Here is a 23,155-nt window from a genome sequence, read left to right as displayed (position 1 = left end):
CAATGGGAGTAATTGGGCGATTACTGCATTTTCAAGGTGAATTCTCTCTCAGTTATTCCCATTGGTGGAAGAGAAGCAGTCTAGCCAGGCTGCTGTGTAGATGAGCGTGCACTTTACCTCCCCTACTGCTCGGCCTAGGGATGAATGCTTTTCTGGGCTGAGTCACCGCGTACCATACAAGGGAAGAGCAGAGTTAGAACTGTGGCTCTGGCCCTACCATTTACTAGCTGTTTGGCCTTGGTCCAGTCATTTAACCTCTGTACGTCTCAGCCTCTTCACCCGGTAACGGAATCATCCCTAGACCACGAAATACTGTGTAGAGAGTATCTAGCACATTACGGTGCCTGCGTGTGTTAGTGCCTTGCCCCCGCCCCCCCCCAACCTTCCAGTGATGATCTGTGTGGTAGTTCTGTCCCTCGGAAAGGGCCACCAGTTGTGACCTAATTCCATCCTCTCTTGTCCTCCCAGCTATCTCAGGCATCGAGTTGTATGACAGAAAACCGTAGGGATAGTTTTCTTTCCTACTTTGTTCTACAAAATACGTTTTACTTAATGGAGACTGTTACCCAAGAGGGCCGGAAGAAGAGCTATAGGAGGTCCTCTGAGTAGTTGAGCTGGTGCAGGAATCAAGGTATGATGAGATCTGATAGAGGCAGCTCTTTGATGAATTCTTAATAGTTGACCATATGTTTAAAACAATAACATTTGTGCTTAAAAAAAAATGCCATGTAGGGCTGTCTGGGGGGCTCAGTAGGTTAAACATCTGACTCTTGATTTTGGCTCAGGTCATGATCTTGCTGTCGTGAGATCAAGCCCTGCGTTGGACTCTGTGCTGAGTGTGAAACCTGCTTGGGATTCTCTCTCTCTCTCTGTCTCTCTCTCTGTCTCCCTCCCTCCCTCCCTCTCTCCCTCCCTCCCTCTCTCCCTATCTCTCTGCCCCTTCCCTGCCCCTGCTCTCTCTCTCTCTTCCCTCTCTCACTACCCTCCCCCCCAATAAATACATTAGAGAACATTAAAAAAAAAAACAAAAAATTGTATAGAAAAAAGTCCATAAATTCAGGTGGCTTCATTTGAGGTCCATTAGATCACTTCTAAGCAAGAATTAACATGGCGGTTATCAGAAGATCATTGAATTGAAAAGTAAGGAGAATCTTTTTTTTTTTTTTTTTTTCTAACTAGGGTATCAACACAGTAAGAGGAAGTTCAGGGACTTGCTCTGGGGATGCCAGAAATAGATGGCAGAGAGTTTAGGTCAGAGGATCGGCTGCTGTGGCCAATAAGGCATTGGAAGCAGGAGCAGGAGATAGATAGGTCCATTTTCATTCATTCATACAAGCATTAGGGGGACTGAGGGATACAGCAGAATTGTGAACTCAAAGCCTGTAATGAAAATTGTTGTAATAGCTTTCATCTGAAAGGTAGGTAGGTACACTCCTAGGTGCTTTGTATACATTGTGCTTAATCTTAGCATCTGGGCAATGTATAGGCATAATTACATATATTCTACAGATCAGAAAGGTTGAGTAACTCGCCCTTGGTTACCTGCTAATAAGCAACAGAGCTGCTTTGACATCGTGTTGGATAGCAATGTGAGGGATGAGACTGTTAGAAAAGGGAAGTTGAAATAGCCAGTAGACACCAGTTAAATAAAATTTATTTTGTCTATGTTGACCTTTTTGGTGAAAGTGTTAATTTAAATTAAGGCTATGATATTCAGCATGTTTGCTTATTTTAGAGGGATTTTTTTGAAAGCTGCCGAATTATCCTTTTGGGATAGATTTCCTTTATACTCGGAACTAATTAAGAGATCTCTTTTTTTAAATACCAAAGCTTGTGAAGTCTTCAGTTCATGGAAACACCAGTTTGAATTAAATACTGTAACACAGACTAATTTGTTGGTGGTTATCAATTGGCATATTTAGCCATAATAAGTATTTGCATAATCATGTCTATTATTTCATGCTGATCCAAATACAGATAATTATCAATGATTGCACAAAGTGAATTTCATGCTCCTAGATAGCTTTCTAAGTTTTAGTTGAAAGAACCCCAGCCTTGCAATTGGAAGTCTTGGGTTGCATGCCCCTTTTTGTCGTTTATTGCCTTGGAGACCTTGTACGTGTCACTTCACCTTAGGAAGTCTAAACCTGAGTTTCCCTCATCAAACAATAATGTTCTCTGTTTAGCAGGATCGTTATAAATAAGAGGATGCGTTTGATACAAGTTCTGGTCCTCACTGACTATAACCATGAGAGAGTCATTTAAAACCTTGCACTGCTTTGGTTTTCTTATCTGTAAGGTCTGCCTGTGTGTGTGAGTATAGGGTGAGGGGAGTAGAGTGCAGATAAAGGAGCTGGATTAGAATTAGATGGTCTACGTGGTCCCCTCGACACCTGTGATCTTATAATTGTCAGATCTGCCTATGGTTTGTAGGTGGTGAAGTGTTACACACAGATAAGGCTTTGTTTCTCGTTCTTGTAATTGTTCTTTAGCTGTGGTAGCCTATTAAGGAACAGGTACTGCCAGGTCACTTTGCATGTATTATCTCAGTTAACCTTTGTAACAACTCTAGGAGGTAGGTGGTGTTATTTAGAAGGGGCAGGAAGAATTTGAGGCTCCGAGATGATCAGGGAGCTAGTAAGTGTCAGGGACATAGGTCAGCGTGATACCAACAACTGTACTTTCCTTTCTGTACCTTACTGTGCATGGAATTATTTGTGACATGTTGACGCTAGGAAGTATTTGTGGGCTTATTATGTATGCCACAGACAAATTGCTTCTTAGGCCTATTATATACTAATGAGGAAATTCAATAAAATATTTTATTTTTGCAAACCCGTGACACATCTACTATCATTGGAAAGAATATATAAAGATGTATAAGATGTAGTTTGAGAGCTTATGATCTACTTGGAAAGAGAAGGCATAGGCATATACATAATACATTTAGAAATCAGTCTGTGGGAGAATAAAGTCAAATGTGCAGTAAATGCTGTAGTAGTTACAAGAAAGGAGTAGTTAGTATGGGCTAGAGGATTGTTTTGCAAGCTTTTTTTGACCATGACCTGTGAAAAGGAGATCCATTTTATGTGGCAGCCTAGTGTATAAATACTTATATGTATATATGTGACTAAAACAAGTTTCATGAAATAATCTTTACTCTTGCTAAATATGCTTGATTCTTTCTTGTTAAGAATTGTGTTGTAGTCTAGTATGATGATTCTTAAAATGTGGCCCATAGACCCCTCAAGGCACTTTTTAAAGAGGGTCTTAAAGGTCAGAACTATTTTTATGATAGCATTAAGATACTATTTGCGTTTTTCACTGTGTTGATATTTGCACTGATACTGCATAAGCAATGATGGGTAGGACTACTGATGCTCTGGCAAGAATCAAGGCAGTGTAACAAATTGTACGTGTAGTCATGAAATTCTTCACTGCTACACACTTGCAGTTAAAGATGGAAAAAAAAAGCCAATTTCACTTAAGAATGTCCTTGATGAAGCAGGAAAAATTATTGCTCTTATTAAATATCCCCCTTGATTATGTATCTTTTTAATATTCTTTGTGACAAAGTGGGTAATACATGTAAGGCACTTTTACAGACCGAGTAGGAAGGTTATCTCAAGGAAACACTTTTGTGATTGTTTGAGTTACTAGCTGAACTAGCCACTTTTTTCGTGGAACACCATTTTTACTTAAAAATCAAAATGACTGGGGCGCCTGGGTGGTTCAGTCGGTTGAGCTTCTGACTATGGCTCAGGTCATGATCTCATGGCTAGTGAGTTCAAGCCCCGCGTCAGGCTCTGTGCTGACAGCTCCAGGCTGGAGCCTGTTTCCGATTCTGTGTCTCCCCCTCTCTCTGCCCCTCCCCTGCTCATGCTCTCTCTCTCTCTGTCTCTGTCTCTGTCTCTCAAACTAAATAAACATTAAAAAATAAAAATAAAAATGACTGAAGGGGCTCTTGGGTCGGTTAAGTGTCCAACTTCGGCTCAGGTCACGATCTCATGGTTCACAAGTTTAAGCCCCGCATTAGGCTCTGTGCTGACATCTCGGAGCCTGGAGCCTGCTTTGGATTTTGTGTCTCCCTCTCTCTATGCCCCTCTCCCCACTCATGCTTTCTCTCTCTCTCTCAAAAATAAATGAACATTAAAAAATACTTAAAAAAATGACTGGCTGTTGTTATTTAGATCTGCGTATTTGGCATAGATTTTATTAAAAATGAAGTAAAAAAATAGAAATAAAAATGAAGTGACCCGATTTTCAAGGAAAACAATGACAGTATTTGTTATCAGTGATAACATTTGAGCTTTCAAGGAAAATTCTGGTTGAAATTAGAATTTCAAAAAACTTGTGTCCTATGGGGCGCCTGGGTGGCGCAGTCGGTTAAGCGTCCGACTTCAGCCAGGTCACGATCTCGCGGTCCGGGAGTTCGAGCCCCGCGTCGGGCTCTGGGCTGATGGCTCAGAGCCTGGAGCCTGTTTCCAATTCTGTGTCTCCCTCTCTCTCTGCCCCTCCCCCGTTCATGCTCTGTCTCTCTCTGTCCCAAAAATAAATAAACGTTGAAAAAAACAAAAAAAAACAAAAAAAAAAACTTGTGTCCTGGACAGTGGGCTTGATAGCTCTAGTACTTAGACTTAATTCTGATGATACTGATGGTGAGATTAGTGAATGTCAATTTTTTTGGTGTTACATAATGGGATATGTTAACATATAGAAAATCTTATAATTTAATGAACCAGCATTTTATAAATGAACCATGCATAACGTTAAATAATCACGGTAGGTAGAAATTCATTCAAAATGCAAGACAGACCAATGGATTTTGATATAATAGAGAATGAAGAAGACTATTATAATACTCCTGCCTTTTCCAAATACATATCTATGGAAGGCCAGATTTTCTTCTTATATTTCAACCAAAATAACCTATCAGAACAGATTGAATGCAGAAGCAGATAGGAGATTCTAGCCATCTTCTGTTAAGTTGGATGTGAAAGGTATTTGCAAAAATGTAAGACAGTGAAACTGTTCTTACTAAATTTTGTTTTTGTTTTATAAAATGTAGTTCATTTTCATAAAATATTTTCATGGTAACATAATGTTTATTATTGGTATTTTAAAATGGATTGACAAATTTTCTAAAAATTACTCAGTTTTAATTTATAATGGGCAAATACTAATTTATAGCCCACATAAACAAAAGTTCTTTGGAAGCTTTCATAATTTTTTAAGAAAGTAAAGAGATCCTAAGACCAAAAAGTTTGAGAATTGCCACCCTACCATTTTTTTTTTTTCTTAATAAATAATGGTTGAGATCTCTTAAATATGTCACGAATGGGTCTTGACCCAGAGCTTGAAAACGTACTGAGCTAGAGTTACAGGGATTGCCTTGTGAAGGGAGTTGGACTTTGCTAGATTTTACTTAGGGTGAATTGATGAACACCCTAAGGTGTGAAGTAAGTTGAGTAAAGTTGATACCTGGAGATAGCTGTTTGCAGTAATTCTGTGTAAACCCCATTTACATCTTGCCTTCTGTGAGTTCCCCTTTTGATTTCTTCATGCCTTTCTCACTCCATTATCACACCAAGTACACTTGTTCCCTCTGGGCCTTAACATTTTATTGCATGATTCATGCTGTATTTATTTACATGCCTCTCTCTCTTACTGGACCAGGAGTTCCTTAAGAGAAGAATTAGTGACCTATTTGTCTTTCTATTTCTACCATGGTACAAGACCCATGAAAATCCCTTAATAAATGTTTGTTGAAGAAATAAATAAATGGGGAGGAAAAAGGAATGACCAGGTAAGGCCAGATTTAGGGTGTTAGGAGCTTGAACGTGGAAACAGTGAAGGGCCATTAGCATGGGAGTGATATGGGCGATGTTTTATGAAATTAAACCTGGCCTTCCTTGGTAAGAAAATTGGGAAGAGGTGGATGGCGGCTGCTGGATGAGCCAAAGAACTATTATTATGGTAACTTAGGCTTGACTCAGGTGATCCAGGCCTAGATTAGGTGAATGCTTTTGTCATAGATAATGAAAGACATGTATCCTGAGGAATATTTACAAAAACATAAACATAATCACACCCATGCTACCTAACATTTATTGCATACTTATAATATCCTGAATACTGTGTTAAGGACTCAGTATGTATTATGTCATTTAATTTCCACAGCATCCTTGAGAGGTACAGTTGTTTCCATTTTTTTGATGATTAAGTAAAAATAATACATGTTCATTGTTGAAAAATTAGAAAATGCAGATAGGCAAAAGAAAAATAGTGTGTAGCATTGTAAATCAAAACTCAACACTGAGAGACATAATCACTGAATATTTTGGGATATATCCTTTTAGACTTAAGAAGAAAAAAGTATGTGTGCTGATAGATGACTGCATATAAGGAAACCCTGAATATCAGGCTTTATGCTGTTTCCCCATCGAAAGGATGGGCTAACCTAAATATATAAACTTTTAGGGATGTTGATGAAAGAGGCAAATGTCTTTAAGATGTTAATTTTATTCATGCATATCCAAAATAATATACAAAATTATATAAGTAGGAACGTTTTATCTTTTAGGGTTTTTTGAAGAAGATAAATACATACTCTACTATATCAGTATCTGTATCTTTGCTTAGAACCATTAGAAGTCTTCAGACAGCTTTCTAGGCTATACGGTGAGATACAGCACTCATATCTGTTATAAGTCGCAGATGATTTTATTTCAAGCTGTAAGTATCCATTCAGATGACACCAGGAAGGTTGGTTTTCTTTATTTGTGCTATATTGTATGCTGCATTGCTCAAAAAAGTTTTTTTTTTCGAATTAAAAAATTGAGTTGAAATTCACCTAAAATTTAACCTTTTCAAATGAACAATTTGGTGGTATTTATTACGTTCACAGTGTTGTGCAGCAACCACTCCTATCCGTTTCCGAACATTTTCATCACCCCCAAAAGAACCCCACACCCACTCAGCAGTCACCTCCATTTTCCCTTCTCTTCAGCCTCTGACAATCACCGGTCTGCTTTCTGCCTCTATGAATTTACTGTTCTGCTTATTTCATATAAATGGAATCATACAATATGTGACTTTTTGTATCTGGCTTCTCTCATTTAGCATAATGTTTTCAAGGTTCATCCATATTGTTGCATATATCAGTACTCTGTTTTTCTTTATAGCTGAATATTCCATTGTATACATATTGCCACAATTTGCTTATCTGCTCTTTAGTTGATGCACATTTGTGTTGTTCCTGCCTTTTAGCTGTTGTGCATAGCACTTTGATGAACGTGTGTATAAGCATTTGTTTATCTGTTTTTGGTTCTTTGGGGAATATACCTAGGAGTGGAATTGCTGGGCCATATGGTAATTCTATATTTAACTTTTTGAGGAACCACCGAACTGTTTTCTGTAGCAGCTGAACCATTTTATATTCCCACCAGCAGTGTACAAGGGTTGGTTTGTCAATTTATTTTTAATGAGGAACACAATAAGATGGGGGAAAGTAAAGAGAAAATATGTGTGGCCTTTGAGTTTATTAGAGCTTTGTATCTCAGATTTTGCCTGACGGACTTATTAAATATTTAACATCACTTCAGCACTGAGAATGAAATTTAGCATAGGGAAATGTATCTAATCTATTTTAAGTGGTAGCAGACTAAGAAGTGAAGATTGGAGAAGTGAAAGAAGGGAAATTTAAATAGACTTGAAATTCCTTGAAGGCAAAGGACCTATTCAACTTTGCGTCCTCTGTATTTAGTAAAATGCTTGGCGGGTCATAGGTTGTGCTGGATTTCCCCAAGACTATCCTAGGTCCAGCGATTCACTGGGATGTACAGGACTCAACATGTAGTTCATATACATGGCTCATGTTCATTGTCATGGCTGTGAATTATAACATTGAAAGTGTAAAGCAGAATCAGCAGTGGGAAAGAGCGCATGGGGGTGAAGTCCAGAAGAAATCAGGCTCAAGCTTCCAAGAGTTCTCTCCCAGGGGAGTCACACAGGATGCGCTTTGCTTCCCTCAGCAGCAAGTTGTGACAGTGTTGTCTCTCAGGGAAGCTTATTGGAGACATTGTGCTGAGATTTTTCTTCTTTGAGGGTAAGTGGGAAGGGTTGTTCACAGAGGACCTCTACCTACTACATACCACAAATCCAGACTTTTCCGAAGGAAATGTTCAGCATAAACCGTATTGTTTGCAGAATTCAGGCACGGTGGGCCACTCTTATCAGTTCTGGGGACGGAAGCCTCCCAGAATGAAATCTAAGTTCTCAGACACCGACCAAGACCAACCTCGCAAGCTGCCCTTTCTAAGGATGGCAGTCAAGCCTGCTATGTTCATTCTTTTCCTATGCTTAGGTGTTTTAGTTCCTTAAAAAGTGTTGCTAGGTTCTGTGAAAAAAAACTAAATACCATAGTAGAGAACCAGCAGGGACTTCAGTGTTAGACAGACCTGGATTTGTATTACTATAGGCAAATTGCATAGTTTTCTGAGCTTCAGTTTTCTTACTATAGAGAGAGACATTATGGAGTTTAATGAGAATACCAAGTGGTAACGTTAAAGAACACTGATAACGTAAAGACGCTACGCATAGTGTCTGCCCTGTGTATAGTAAGTAGCTGTCAACATTTTGTTTCAGCTCACCTGTATCAGGAAATAAAGAGAACTCGAAAGAGTAGCAGATGTACTCTAACAGCAAGTATAATATAATGTAATAATTATATATATATATCATGTATATATTATGTATATATGATTATTACATTATATTATACCTGCTATTATATTACATCTGCTACTGGAGTTTTCTTTACTTCCTGATACAACATTGATATAATTAATATCTAATAGCAATACCCCTGGGGCTGAGATAAGGCACCAAAGGAAGAGCCTACCTCCTCTACCCCAGCGGCTGAGATCTAGACTTGGTTGGAGAGGGCATGGCTGTGGCTTTCTGAGTGGCAGAGAAGTAATTCCCTGTGATGCCAGACCTGCAGAACTTGTTGGAACTCTGCCTTTTTAAAAGTTGCCAAAAATCTATCTTCTAGGGTACAGGTTTTCTCTGCTGTCTGAAAGTAAAGTGTTCCTGTGAAACCTTTTGTAATCCAAAATGGAGTAAAGTGAAGAAACGATGACTATTAATATATATGGAGAAATTTTTGAACATTTCTAGCCTCCCAAAACAACTTCTCTTAAGTGTTTTTGGTACCTTTGGACACGCGTTGCTAACGGATGCGCAAAACAAAGATAAAGCACAGACACTGACAAACCAGATACTAATGTAGCTTTTTCTTTCAAGTGAAGTGGTGTAAGATAAATGTTCAGGAAGGGGGGATGCGGGTCTTGAGGAAAGCTGTTGACAGGGAGTTGTTCTACCAGAGGTCCTGTGTCGTATACCAGCCCAAGGGGGGTTCCTAGGGGAAGCTGCTGATGGCGGGGTGCTGCTGCCTGCTATTTTGCACTGCAGGAGGAAGGGAGGAAGAGTCCTTGTCTTGTGGGAAACTGCTGAGAAAGCACCTTGGGACCTGGAAGCAAAACCCTTTCCGCTAAGATGCATTTCCTGTGCTCTCTACTGACACAGCTTGGCACCGTGCGTGCTGTCGAAGGGAACCTGCCTAAAAGGCCCAGATCCATTTTCAGAGAGCAGGCAAAAAGGATGTATTTGGAGCTGGGAGTCAACTAATTGATAAGCAGCATATGGGTAGAACGCATATTTAATTCCAGATGCTCAGAAGCCAGGAAGAAGATAGCAAATAGAGATCTAAGGTACCCAAATGTCAGTAAGCCACATGCAAAAAACAAAACAAAACAAAAAACAAAAACCCAAAACAAACAAACAAAACCAACTTGGACACTTATACCATACACAAAAATTAATTCGGAATGGATCTAAGGCCTAAACACAAGAGCTGAAACTGTAAAACTCTTAGAAAAAAACACAGGGGTAAATCTTTCTGACCTTGGATTTGGCATCTTGGATATGACACTGAAAGTACAGGTAAAAACAACAACAACAGGTAAATTGAACTTCAGGAAAATGAAAAACTTCTGTGGATCAAAGGATATATACCATCAACAGAATGGAAAGTAGCCCCAAATGGGAGAAAATATTTACAAATCATTTATCTAGTAAGGGATTACTATCCAAAATATTTAAAGAACTCCTACAACACGATAACAACAAAACAGGTCTAGGTGGTTTCACGGTGGGTGTCTTGGCCACAAGCAGTTTTGCTCCATAACAAAATGGTTGTAAGGCAATTTTGTACTAAAGGGGAAAAAATAACTGGTTGACAGTTTGGTTTGACAGTTGCTGGTTTCATTGAGTGGTGACAGTTTGGTTTCATTTCTCTATCGAAATAGTACTCCTGTCTTTATATTATTATATAAGTCTTAGGCCTCCTTGTCAAGGTCCATATGGTGGCGTAGTTTTGAACCCTTATCTCCCAAAGAACTTTGTAATGTCTGTTGGCAAACGTGACAGGATGCCAAGAACAACAGTGTAGAAGGCTTTCGCGATGCAGTACAGAGTCTAGTTATAAATAGACACCTTAGTATTTGGAAACGGATACGTCTTCTAATGAGGTGAGAAGTTCTAGTGAAAGAAAAAGTGAGATGCCAAACAAGGAGACCAATCAGGAAGCAAAAAAAAAAAAAAAAAAAAAAAAGGTAAAGTACTAAGCATAATACGATGAATGACAGACTTGGAAGACAAGTGCTAGGTATAATTTAAATATTAAACATAGAATTGCCAATAATCCAGCCATTCTGCTTCTGGATGTATACCCACAGAAGTGAAAGCAGGGACTCCATATTTGCACACCCACGTTCATAGTAGCCTTATTCACTATAGCCAAAAGGTGGAAGCCACCCAGTGTACATGAAGAGATGAATAGTTAAACAGAAGGGGTCTGTCTATACAATGCAATATTAGCCTTAAAAAGAAGGAAGTTCTGACTTAAGCTACAGTGTGGATGAACCTTGAATACATTATGGTTAAGTCAGAACTTCCTGAACACTGGTTTTTTGAACACTGGTTACAAAAGGTTATGGTTCCACTTACATGAGGGTCCTGGAGTCGTCGAATTTACAGAGACAAAGTAGAATGGGGGTTGCCAGGGATGGGGGAAGGGGAGAATGGGGAATCGAAGGAGTAGTGAGTTTCACTTGGAGACAGTTCTGGAGACAGTGGTGAAGGTTCTACAACAGTGTGCGTGTACTTAATGCCACAGAACTGTACACTTAAAAATGGTGGAAATGGCAAATTTTATATTATTTATATGTAACAACGATTTTTTAGAAAGGGAAAAAATAGAAACTGCTGAAGAATATTTATAGTCTGATGTCAGATCCTGGTACCGGAAGGAGTAGATGGAAGGGGAATTTTATTTATTATGTATGTACTTGGAAATACAGTTTGGTTATCATGATTGAATTTTAATTAAAAAAATAAGTTAGAAATGAATGGGTTTGTAAGGAAATTGAAGAACTGGGAGTGTTAGCCAGTCAGGAATTGATCCCAGCAGAGTGGATTGCTAGATTGTGTGGAGCACCCATACATATGTCGCAAGAGGCCGAGTTGCTTTGGTCACCTTAGAGCTAATCGCATTGATTTTTCTCTCGTTGAATGCTGGAATGGATTCATAACGTTACTAATTGTTACCTAGTGTTTGAACACCTTCAGGTGATGCGGGATGGCCATTCGGCACGTATTTTTGAAGAACTGGCTTTAACATAAGCTAAGAAAAATCGATTGTTGTTTATTTGGAAATTTGTTACTTTGTAGGAATGAGTCCCCTAGACTGATTGAATTTCTGGAGTCATTTGCGACTGATAGACAGGGGGGCGGGGAGGGAATTCTTGTGGAACTTCCTCACAGTGTGTTACATCCGAGAGATTAAGGAATTTGGCCAGAGTCACACAGTTAGAAGGTGGCACAGCCGGCTGTCTCACTCCCAGAGTCCATGCTTTCTCTATTGCTCATGAGCGGAGCTCCTTACAGCGGCAGTGAGCAGTCTGAGGCGTCAACAGCTTCCATGATTTAAGAGTCCAGGGTTCTAGGCTGTAGGTTCTCTTTTCTGGCTGATTTGTTGAATGACTGTGGGCAGAGTACTTCTCTTTCAGTGTCAGTTTCCTCAGCTCTAAGAAGAGGGTTTTGATTGGTTATCTCTTTGAACTCTGTGGTTGTTCTTGAAAAGAGGACGTTTTAGTGTGTTCCAAAGGTGGGCTGCCAGCACCCAGTAAATCCCCGTGTCAGCTTTTAGCATGAACGTATTACTTACACTGGGGCATTTTTATTTTAACTTAGAAAAGAAAAAAAGAAGATGGTGTTTGGGGTGGGAGGTGGTGAGTATAACAAAGTACTATCATCAGTTGTCTTGACTGGGATGTAGAATAAATTATGTCTTATTTTACTGAATCATGAAAGCTTGGTTTACCAGTTACCAGTTGCATTTATGTTGGGACCGTGTTGTTAGATACCGCCAGATTCATATCCCTTCTAAGTCTTCATCTTATCTCTGGGTACCTTGAATCCTATATGGCTTGGAAGCAGAATGATGCCCTGTGATCGCTTAGCAATCTGTCTTCCTGAGCCGAAGATTCTTGTTGCTGGGATTGGTTTTTGCATGCCATAACATATGGAATTTAGGTACGTCTTCAGTTCCTGTGGTCTCCCCTCCCATGTCCATACTTGGAAAACAAGTTACTTTGGTTGCAAAACAAGATAGTGAAATATCTTAGGAAACTCGACTCGCTTCTTTTTCCAGCCAGTATGGTTTAAATCAATCTTCCTTCCATTGTTAAATGTGCATAGGGTAATGTGAGGTTCATTTTCAGCCACAAATAAGTCTGTGAAAAATCTGGACTTGTTAGCATTGCCCAAGTTTTGTTTGTAGAGGACAGCTTTGTTTCTTTCCTTTGCTTCTTTTTACTTTTCCTCTCCCCAGATTGCCTGGTGGCAGGAATTTACTTTGTTCCATTCTCAATATTTTTCTTCCTCTTTCATTTGGTGAAATGGGTTTGATTTTGTTAGACACGAAAGACAACCAGGTGCGTTTTGATTTTTTTTTTTTTTTTTAATAATTGCTTGATGTAACTTCATTGTGTGTTTCTGGTTTTCTACACCCTGCCTCTAGACAGTCCTCATCAGTGATAGAAGCCAATGAGAAATACCCTTGTAATAAATCTCTGGATGTTGAACACACAATCTGTTAAGTAGGTGAAACCAGGGAAGTTTGGCAGAGGGTGTCCTTCATAGGCTCCTGTTAATATTTCATGGATCATTCCATTGCTTAGAGGTTATGGCTAAAGTATTCTATCACTACTATGTTTCTGTATGAAAGTAGGGATTTTTTTGATCTTCAGTGGTGTTAATTTCTCCTAACACTTCTTTTTTAACTGTATTTTAAAAATGCTTAAGGAAGGGCACCTGGGTGGCTCAGTTGGTTGAGTGTCCGACTGTTGGTTTCTGCTCAGGTCATGAACCCATGGTTGTGGATCAAGCCCTGTGTTGGGTTCCACACCGAGTGTGGAGTCTGCTTGGGATTCTCTCTCTCTCCTCTGACTCTCTTCCCTGTGCTCTCTTCTGTTTCTGAAAAATAAAAGTAAATGCTTAAGGAAACAGTACCTTTTGCTTTTCAAAAAAGAAAAAAAGCAGATATGGTGTCTTTCAGAAAAAAGAAATGTGTGTTTTTTTTTTAATTTGTTTTTTTTTTTTTTTTTAGTTTTGAGACAGAGACAGAGCATGAATGGGGAGGGGCAGAGAGAGAGGAAGACACAGAATTGGAAGCAGACTCCAGACTCTGAGCTGTCAGCATAGAGCCCGACGCGGGGCTCGAACTCACGGACTGTGAGATCATGACCTGAGCCGAAGTCGGAAGCTCAACCGACTGAGTCACCCAGGCGCCCCTGAAATACTGTGTCTTTTAAGCATGCATCAGTCAGTCACGGTGCTGAGGTGTGGTCCTCCAGTGAGCACCCACCCCCATTCCCACACACACTGTTCTAGAAGATCTTCTGGAGGCCTGAGGTTTGTTGTTGGTTATGGGATCAGTCACATTCTCTTGTAATTATTATGAATTTGCACTCCTCAAGGCAAGGATAACAACACTGTGCTTGTCATAAGGCGATCGTTCAATCACCCATACTGAATAAAGGAGGGATTCTTTGGCTTAAGTGGATTTTTCAAACATAGGTGCATGTGGGAGCTTCTAAGCCACCTGTGAAAGAATACAAAAGTCAGGTGCTGTTTTTCTTCTCTCGGTGTCCACTCTACACGCATGGCCCACCGCAGTTCTCTATTTGACCATTACTTAAGGAGCCTTCTGTTACAGGCCTGCTAACCAGAAGCTTCTAAACAGGTTTACTTGCTGACCTCTAGTCACTAAGGATTCTTGTGGTTTGTATTTTATTTCTTATATCTTCTTCTTATTTTTGAGCAGCCTCTGTGCCTACGCAGAGTCCGTTTTGAACTCTTCCGGTCTTGCTCGGCCAGAACGTTTGCTTATGTAGGCCCACGCATAGCTGCTGAAGCCTGTTCTCTTGGAGTTTAACACGTCCGATTTCTAGCCTGTCCGTTCCATTAGCCAGCCTTGTAATTCCATGTCTACTTTAAGTATCAGTTATTATTTTCACACTGATTAAGAACTCAGATCTGCACATCTTGGACCATCAACATTGTCCCAGGGCCAGAGGAGTGTTCTTTACTGTGGTCACGAGGCAGCAGAGGTACTGGGTACAGAGTTAAGGCCTAAGTGTGAAGGCGCCTCAGCCACTGTCATTAGCTATTTGGCCTCAAGCAAATCACTTAATCTTTCTGAGATTCAGTTTTGTTATCTGTAAAATGAGGGTTATAAAACCTATTTTCTGCATCATGAGGACTAAATAAGATTATATGAAGGTGTTTTTGGAAGTTATAAAGCACTACAGAACACTGGCAATGGTGACTTTTTTAGTTCTTTATAATGTTCCAAGCAATATGTGGATTTTACATTTCGTCAAATTGAAACAATTCAGATAAAGCATGCCCTTTCAGCCTTCCACAGATCATACTCTTCTCCCTAGAGGTAACCCCTGTGCATTTATTTACTTTCTAGTATGCATGTAGAAATACCTCTTAAAATGTTTTTTTTTTAATATTTATTTTTGAGAGAGAGAGAGAGAAAGAGACAAAGTGTGAGAGGGGCAGGGAAAGAGAGAGAGGGAGACACAGAATCTGAGCTGTCAGCACAGAGCCCGACGCGGGGCCCAAACCCACAAACCATGAGATCATGACCTGAGCCGAAGTCGGATGCTTAACCAACTGAGCCACTCAGGCACTCCTGTAGAAATACCTCTTTAAAAAAACAGCACGCTATTCTGCTGTCATTTAGTATGACTTGAGATAGTTCATAGAGGTTTTATCTTTTTAAAAGCTTGCACAGGGGTGTCGAAATAATAGAATAGCATTGTTTCTCATTATTAACGGAGACTGAGGTTCTTTCCAATTTTTCACTGTTAGAAACAGCACCGCGTTGAAAGTCTTTGCACACGATTCTTTGAGCACGTGTGCAAGTGATTATCTAGAGTGGCTGCACAGGTCAGAGATGTGAAATTACAAGAAGGTATGTGCATTTAGCATTTTAATGATTATTGTCAAATTGCTTTCCAAAGCAGTGGTCTCAATATACTTCTGTTCTTACTATTAGATGTGAAGGTGCCTATTTACTCTTCTTCTTGCTAACTCGTGATGTTTTCATTTTCATTTTTGTCAGTCTCAGGAGTGAAAAATTATATCTCAAATCCAAAAGAACGTTCATAGACAGCGTGGTTTGTGAGTGCAAATAGTTATGCTATTCCGAAAGCATAACTGGAAACAATTTAAGAATCTATTAATAGGAAAATAAGGCTGGTCAATAAATTGTGGCATAGTCGTAAATAAGATAGGATACCAAACAGTCCCCGTTAGTGAAATACAGTAACTGTTCATAAGGGGAGTTGAATCTCATGGTTTCGAGCAAAAAAAGGAAATTGCTGAAGAATGCGTACAATAAGATCCATTTTTATAAATTAAACAATATGCAAAGTTAATGCATTTTGGAGGGACAGATTTGTACTTGATAAAGTTAAAAAGGTGAGCGAGCCTTTGTCATTAAGTGTAGGCCACTTTCAGAGAGACGGAGTTTCTGAGAGCTGGTGAGTTCCAAGGAGCCTTATCTGAGAGATGGGGGAGAGAGAAGAGCCTGACCTTGCTGAGAGGCCAGCGAAGGAGTGAATCCATTTCCTCTGACATATATCTGTGCAACGTATTATATTTGTCTTTGCTGTTAAAGTTTCTTTTCTTTTTTTTTGTTACTTATTTTGAGAGAGCTAGAGAGAGAGTGCGTGCGCGCAGGGGAGGGGCAGAGAGAGGGAGAGAAAGAATCCCAAGCAGGCTTGGCAGCCTGGAGCCCACCATGCGGCTTGACCAGAGATCCAGACCTGAGCTGAAATCAGGAGTCTGACGCTCAGCCAACTAAGCCACCCAGGCGCCCTTTTGCTGTTAAAGTTTCTGACAATACCGGCTTCTAGGAATGTGACTTTTTTCCTTATAAAAAGTTCTCTGCATTGCTGAACTCAAGAATAGAGTTTATATGTGGGATAATCTCTGGGAGTGATGAATGTTAATTTTGCTTACTGGTGTTTTCCATTTTCATTTTTTTTTTTTTTTTTTTTAGTTTACTCATTTATTTTGAGGGAGAGAGAGGGCAGCATGAGTGGGGGAGTGGGCAGAGAGAGAGGGAGGGAGAATCCCAAGCAGGCTCCTTGCTGTCAGCACATGGAATGAGCATGAGGCTCAATCCCACATTGACATTGTTACCTGAGCTGAAATCTAGAGTCAGGCACTCAACTGACTGAGCCACCCGGGCACCCTTCCATTGCTTTCTTAAATATTGTGGAGTGGTTATTACAAAAGAGAAGTTGATGAAATGGAAATAACAGGGGCTTTGGAATCCAGCAGACCTGGGTTGATAGTTTTTTCCCACTTAGTACCTGTGCTTTATTATCTCCTTCTCTTTGTTGTTTTCTCTTCCTCTTCCCTTCCATCCTGAGACTATACCTGGATTTAATGTTCAATATCTAGCAGTTATCATCACCTTTATCATCATCATTGTTAAAATTTGTAGGGAATGATGTCGAATTAAATTATAGAATCTAGAACAAATAAGGCACTTGTAGATTTCAGAAGAGCCCTGTTCTTTTTGTCACAGTCTAAGCTGTATGTCTCCCCTGTAAAAATTAGTGTGAAAGTAGCTAGATTGCCTGTTATTACTATTATTAAATAACAGGTTGATTGACATAGAACTCACAGACCATGGGGCTCCTGGGTGGCTCAGTTGGTTGAAGGTCCAACTCCTGATTTTGGGTCAGGTCATGATCCCAGGATGCTGGGATTGAGCCCTGCATTGGGTTCTATGCTGAGTGTGGAGTCTGCTTAAGATTTCATTCATTCATTCTCTTTCTCTCTCTACCCCTCCCCCCACCACCCACCTGACCCCTTCCCCACTCTCACACTCTCTAAAATTAAAAAAAAAAAGGGGCACCTGGGCGGCTCAGTCAGTTAAGTGTCCAACTTTGGCTCAGGTCATGATGTCACAGTTCGTGAGTTCGAGCCCCATGTCAGGCTCAGAGCCTGGAGCCTGCTTCAGATTCTGTGTCTCCCTCTCTCTCTGCCCCTAACCCACTTGCACTGTTTCTCTCTCTCTCAAAAAATAAATACACGCTAAAAAAAATATAAAAAAGAATTTGCAGATCATAAATCTCACCCTTTTAAATTGATTTTAGTAGTTTTTAGTGTTGTGGCAGTTTTTAGTATAATCATCAAGTTGTGCGTCTGTCATCACTAATTCAAGAACATTGTCACTACCATAGACAAACCCAGTACCTGTTACCACTCATTCCCCATTCTGCCCTTTTATCCCCTAGAGCTGCTAATCTCTTTTCTTTATGGATTTGTCCATGCTGGATATTTCATATAAATGGAGTCATACAATTTGCTGCCTTTGTTTTTTTTTCCCCCCACTTAGCATGGTGTTTTCAACGTTTATTTATTTTTGGGACAGAGAGAGACAGAGCATGAACGGGGGAGGGGCAGAGAGAGAGGGAGACACAGAATCGGAAACAGGTTCCAGGCTCCAAGCCATCAGCCCAGAGCCCGACGCGGGGCTCGAACTCCCGGACCGCGAGATCGTGACCTGGCTGAAGTCGGACGCTTAACTGACTGCGCCACCCAGGCGCCCCTAGCATGGTGTTTTCAAGATTACCTGTTTGTCTCAGCACTTCATTCCTTTGTATTGCCCAGTAACATTGTTATGAATGTATCATACTTTACTTATGCATTCAGCAACTGGTGAACATTTGGATTGTTTCGACTTTTTGGCGATTATGGAATAAAGCTACTTCGTACATTTCTGAACAAGGTTTTATGTGGATATGTGTTTTCAGTTTTCTTTCTTACACCAAGTGGAATCGCCGGATCATATGGTAACTCTGTTTTAACATTTGGAGGAACTGCGGGCCTGTTTCCAAAGTGCCGTACCATTTTACCTTCCTGCCAGCAGTGTATGAGATTCCAGTTTCTCCACATCCTCACTAAAGTTTATCTTGTTCCCGTAACGGGTGTGAAGTATTTTCTCATTACGGTTTTGATTTGCATTTCACTAATGACTAAAGATATTGAGCATCTTTTCATGTACCTACTGGCCATTTGTACATCTTTGGAGAACTTCCTATGGAAATCCTCCGTTTTATTTTTATAGCTTTTTTTTTTAATGTTTATTTTTGAGAGAGAGAGAGAGAGAGACAGAGCGTGAACAGGGGAGGAGCAGAGAGAAAGGGAGACACAGAATCCGAGCTGTCAGCACAGAGCCCGACGCGGAGCTTGAACCCACGAACCATGAGATCATGACCTGAGCCATAGTGGGACACTCAACCGACTGAGCCACCCAGGCGCCCCCCTCCCTTTTAATGTTTATTTATTTTTGAGAGAGAGAGAGAGACAGAGCGTGAACAGGGGAGGAGCAGAGAGAAAGGGAGACACAGAATCCGAGCTGTCAGCACAGAGCCCGATGCGGAGCTTGAACCCATGAACCATGAGATCATGACCTGAGCTGAAGTGGGACACTCAACCGACTGAGCCACCCAGGCGCCCCCCCCCTTTAATGTTTATTTATTTTTGAGAGGGCAGGGAGGGGCAGAGAGAGAGGGAGACAGAAAATTTGAAGCAGGCTCTGCACGGTCAGCACAGAGCCCGATGCTGGGCTCAAATTCACAAACTGTGAGATCACGATGTGAGCTGAAGTCGGACGCTTAACCGGCTGAGCCCACCCAGGCACCCCTTCTTCTTCTTTTTTAAAGTTTAGTTGTATTGAGTGGGGGAGGGGCAGAGAGCGAGAGGGAGAGAGAATATCCCAAGCGGGATCCCCGCTGCCAGCACGGAGCCAATGCGGGGCTCCGTCTCTCACAAACTGTGAGATCGTGACACGAGCCAAAACCAAGAGTTGGACGCTTAACCAGCTGAGCCACGCAGGTGCCCTGCAACTCTCAAGTATATAATACGGTATTATTAACTATAATCACTATGTTAGGCGGGAGATTCCCAGAATTGATGGTGTCCTTTGAGCCCCAGAAATTGTTAATTTTGTTGAAGCCCAATTTATTTGTTGTTTCCTTTGTCACGGGTGTTTTTGGTGTCATAGTGAAGAAGCTGTTGCCTAACGAGAAGTCGTGAAGATTTACTTCTGTGTTTCCTTCTAAGAGTTTTGTGGTTTTAGGTGTGTGATCTGTTTTGAGTTAATTTTCTGTATGGGATGAGATAGTGTTCTAACTTCATTCTTTGATATGTGGGTATCCATTTGTTTCACCATTTGTTGAAGAGTGTTCTTTCTTGCTTCGATTTTCTTGGCGTCCTCTTAAAAAATCAGTTGATTATAGTTTTAAGGGTTTGATTCTGGACTCTCAGTTGTAGCCCATTGATCTGTATGTCTATTCCTTAGGCCAGTATCACACTATGTTGATGACTGTAGCTTTGCAGGAAGCTTTGAGATCCAGAAACATGAATCCTTCTGCTTTACTCTTCCTCGGGATTGTTTTGGTACCTATAATTTTTCAAGGCTGTTATCTTTGATGTGCTTTCTCTGCGGAGGCTTCATTTATAAACATCCAGAACAGAGACTAAGGAATCAAAAAGGAGAACTTGGATTGTCTATGATTGAGTCAGTGATGGATGGCAAAATAACTTCTGCTTGTTGAGCTCCATGTATGTATTTCTGCATCCTTTTGTGTGCCCACCACGTGTTAGACGCTGTGCTAGATTGCAGGGAAACCACGGTGAACACACAAGGTGTCTCTGCAGTGGGCTCATGTTGGCCCCTCGCTTTCATGTTTTTGAAAACAGGGCGGGTATTTGATAACCAAAGGTAAGGATATAATCACAGCGGATGTACCATTGGTTGGAAAGTGCTCTCTTGCCATATGTGAACGTCCCATCCGTGAAAATTCTTACCTTGTTAATCTGCTAGTCTGAATGAAAATATAAATGGATGGAAGAAGAGGATGAGCGTCTTCCGGGGAGCGGTGTTGAGCACGTTGAAAAAAATTACAAAAGCATATTCTCATTTACATTTTATGGGCATGTGTATCTCTTCCCATTTAAAAGTTCACTTAAAGACAAGGGCCTTGTGTCCCTTACCTTTCTTACTGATGACTATCAGTCACTTAACAGTACTTGAAAAATATTAGGTGTTCAGTACGTGTTGACTGAATCATTGAATGGGTCAAGCCATGAATGAGTGCTCAGATCATATCACCTTATACTAATAGGGTTTGCATAGCTTTTATTGACTGTCATTCTTGCCCTTCAGGATTTTGATTTAGTGGTTAATGTGAAGATGAGACACTCACTATGGTATACTGTTACAAAAATCTGATTAAGGCATATGTCATATGAAAAGGAAATTGTACAAATAGCCTCAGTGCATTTTAATTTATACATGTTCGGAGTCACTCGGGTCTCTAGGCTCATAGAGGGTGATAGAGGAAGGGATTTCATGTAGGTTTCAAAGAACTGAAGGAATGCATATTGACAGGGGGGTGTGGCTAAAACTTCCAGACCAAGACGTAGTTCTCAGTAGGGGTGGTACTGTTGAGCCAGGAGACTTCTGGAAATGTGTGAATGTTTTTGGTTGTCCTAGTGTTCAGGATTGCTGGTGGCTTTTAGTGGTTAAGGGCCAGGGACGCTAAAGTCTCACAAGTTAGGAGTTGATTTGCCCCAGATCTCAGTTGGCTCCCCGTTTGAGGTACACTGAAAAGGAAACAATTAGCTGAACGAGGAAAACAGAGTTTATGAATGGTGTTTTGAAGCAAATACTATGTTTGTTTGGTTTCGTTTTTGCCGTTGTAGAGGCTGCTGGCAGGGGTACGGTTAGAGTGGAATATAGCGATAGAACATCTTAAGGACTGTTGCAGGAATTTATATTTGATCAATTTGGATGATTTGATGCTCCTTAACATTTTCTTTTGTCTTATAGTTTGATTTTCTTCTTTTTCTCTTAGAACGAGCCTCTGACTCCAGGTTATCATGGATTCCCAGCACGGGACAGCCAGGTTGGTATCTGCTGTGTCAGATGGGGTGTGTGTATGTGTGTGTGTTCGTTCTAAGGATGCTCTGGTAGAGAGCATTTCCAGAAAGTATCTTGGAGAGTGACGTGGTTAGTTTCAGCAGTGCATTTACGTTTAAAGATACAAATAAAATACATGTCTTAATCCTAAAAGAATTGTAATCGCGTTTCTGAAATTGTGGGTGTTATGGGGGAAAAAAATCAGGCACGCACAGACATAACTGCTTTTGTTTTCTCTTCTCCAGGCTGTTACAATAATTTTGTAACCTGGTTTTCTTGGTGTTTCATAATTCTAAGTGCTGGACTTGTCTCTTAATTCTCTGCCACTTAGCTCCTGCCTGCACAGATTTTTTTTGAGTCCTTGCAATAATCTGCAACAAAAAATTCCATTCTCCTTCCTGGGGGAATTCAACCTTACGGTTTTAATCAGGAAGGCTAGCTTGAGAGAGGGAAGTTTCTGCTGCCTTTCTTTGTTACATTGGGAGCATGATTGGAAAAAAGCCCAGGCCCTAGTGCGGGTTAGAGCAGCACTGCTTCCTATGAGACGCCTTCTGGGCGGTTTAGGTGAATGTATAAAATGCCTTCCTTGTCCTTCTGCTGTTTGAAACCTTGGGCAGGTGGGGCTGAAGATGAGTTAGGGTAGAAGAACAGGTAACTGCTGCCTCAGAGAAATGGTGTGGCCTGAGATACCTACCCTCTGAAATTTAACCTCCTTGGAGCGCCTGGGTGGCTCAGTCGGTTAAGTGTCCGACTCTTGATATCGGCTCAGGTCAGGATCTCATGGTTCATGGGATCAAGCCCTGCATTGGACTCTGCACTGACAGTGCAGAGCCCGCTTGGGATTCTCTCTCTCCCCCTGTCTCTCTGCCCCTCCCCCACTTGGTTGCACACTCTCCCTCTCAAAATAAATAAACATTAAAATTTTTTTCTTTTCTTTTTTTTTTGAAATTTGCCTCCTTGCTGTTTGGGCATATTGGTATTCTACAGGAGATTTGAAAGGTTACCCCTAGTGATATCTTTGAATGTCTGTCCAACTTCCTCATAGGGTTGTCCAAAAAAGCCCCCAGTTTTAGGCTTGTCCAAGGGACATTGTGTCATCAGAGTGTTAGACTAAAGGGTTGACGTAGTTCCTGTTTCCAGAAATTAATTGAATCTCATCGGAGCCCCTGGAGCTGATCTTGAAAACTACGTTGGCACCATAATCAGTGGTCATCTATTGAGTGGCCTTCAGTATTCCGAGTATTTGCCCCGTTCTTGCACTTTGGGTGCTGGGTTGGTGTCAGACTGGCCCCAGTTAGGGTGGGGAGGAACAGGGGGAGGGAAGGTGTTGTTCATCTCTGTGTTTATCTCCCAGGGGGATCGTCACTGTTGGGATCGAAGTTTGTCCCTAGGGAAGCTTTTGTTAAAAAGATACAGTCGTTTACTTCAAATCTTTTTTTTTTTTTCATTTATTTTATTTTTTGTTCATATTATTTTGAGAGAGAGAGTGCGCGAATGGGGGAGAGGGGCAGA

The 23,155-nt window shown here is 40.8% G+C and overlaps 1 protein-coding gene across 3 annotated transcripts in view; it reads left to right on the top strand.

The window, feature by feature from the left end:
• RBFOX2 (RNA binding fox-1 homolog 2) overlaps positions 1–23,155 on the top strand; it is a 282,231-nt gene that overhangs the window by 69,293 nt on the left and 189,783 nt on the right. For all 3 annotated transcript variants that reach the window (XM_047066072.1, XM_047066071.1, XM_047066070.1), the window contains exon 2: positions 21,579–21,629. In XM_047066072.1, the coding sequence (XP_046922028.1) occupies positions 21,579–21,629 (51 nt within the window). The remainder of the gene's footprint in view (positions 1–21,578; positions 21,630–23,155) is intronic.

Source organism: Lynx rufus, unplaced genomic scaffold, assembly GCF_022079265.1.
Source record: "Lynx rufus isolate CCGP_SWC_20201006 ecotype Redwood Valley unplaced genomic scaffold, mLynRuf1.p SCAF_7, whole genome shotgun sequence".
In the NCBI taxonomy this organism is placed as follows: domain Eukaryota; kingdom Metazoa; phylum Chordata; class Mammalia; order Carnivora; family Felidae; genus Lynx; species Lynx rufus.
The sequence above is the reverse complement of the archived record's forward strand: the minus strand, read 5'-3'. Positions and strand labels throughout refer to the sequence as shown.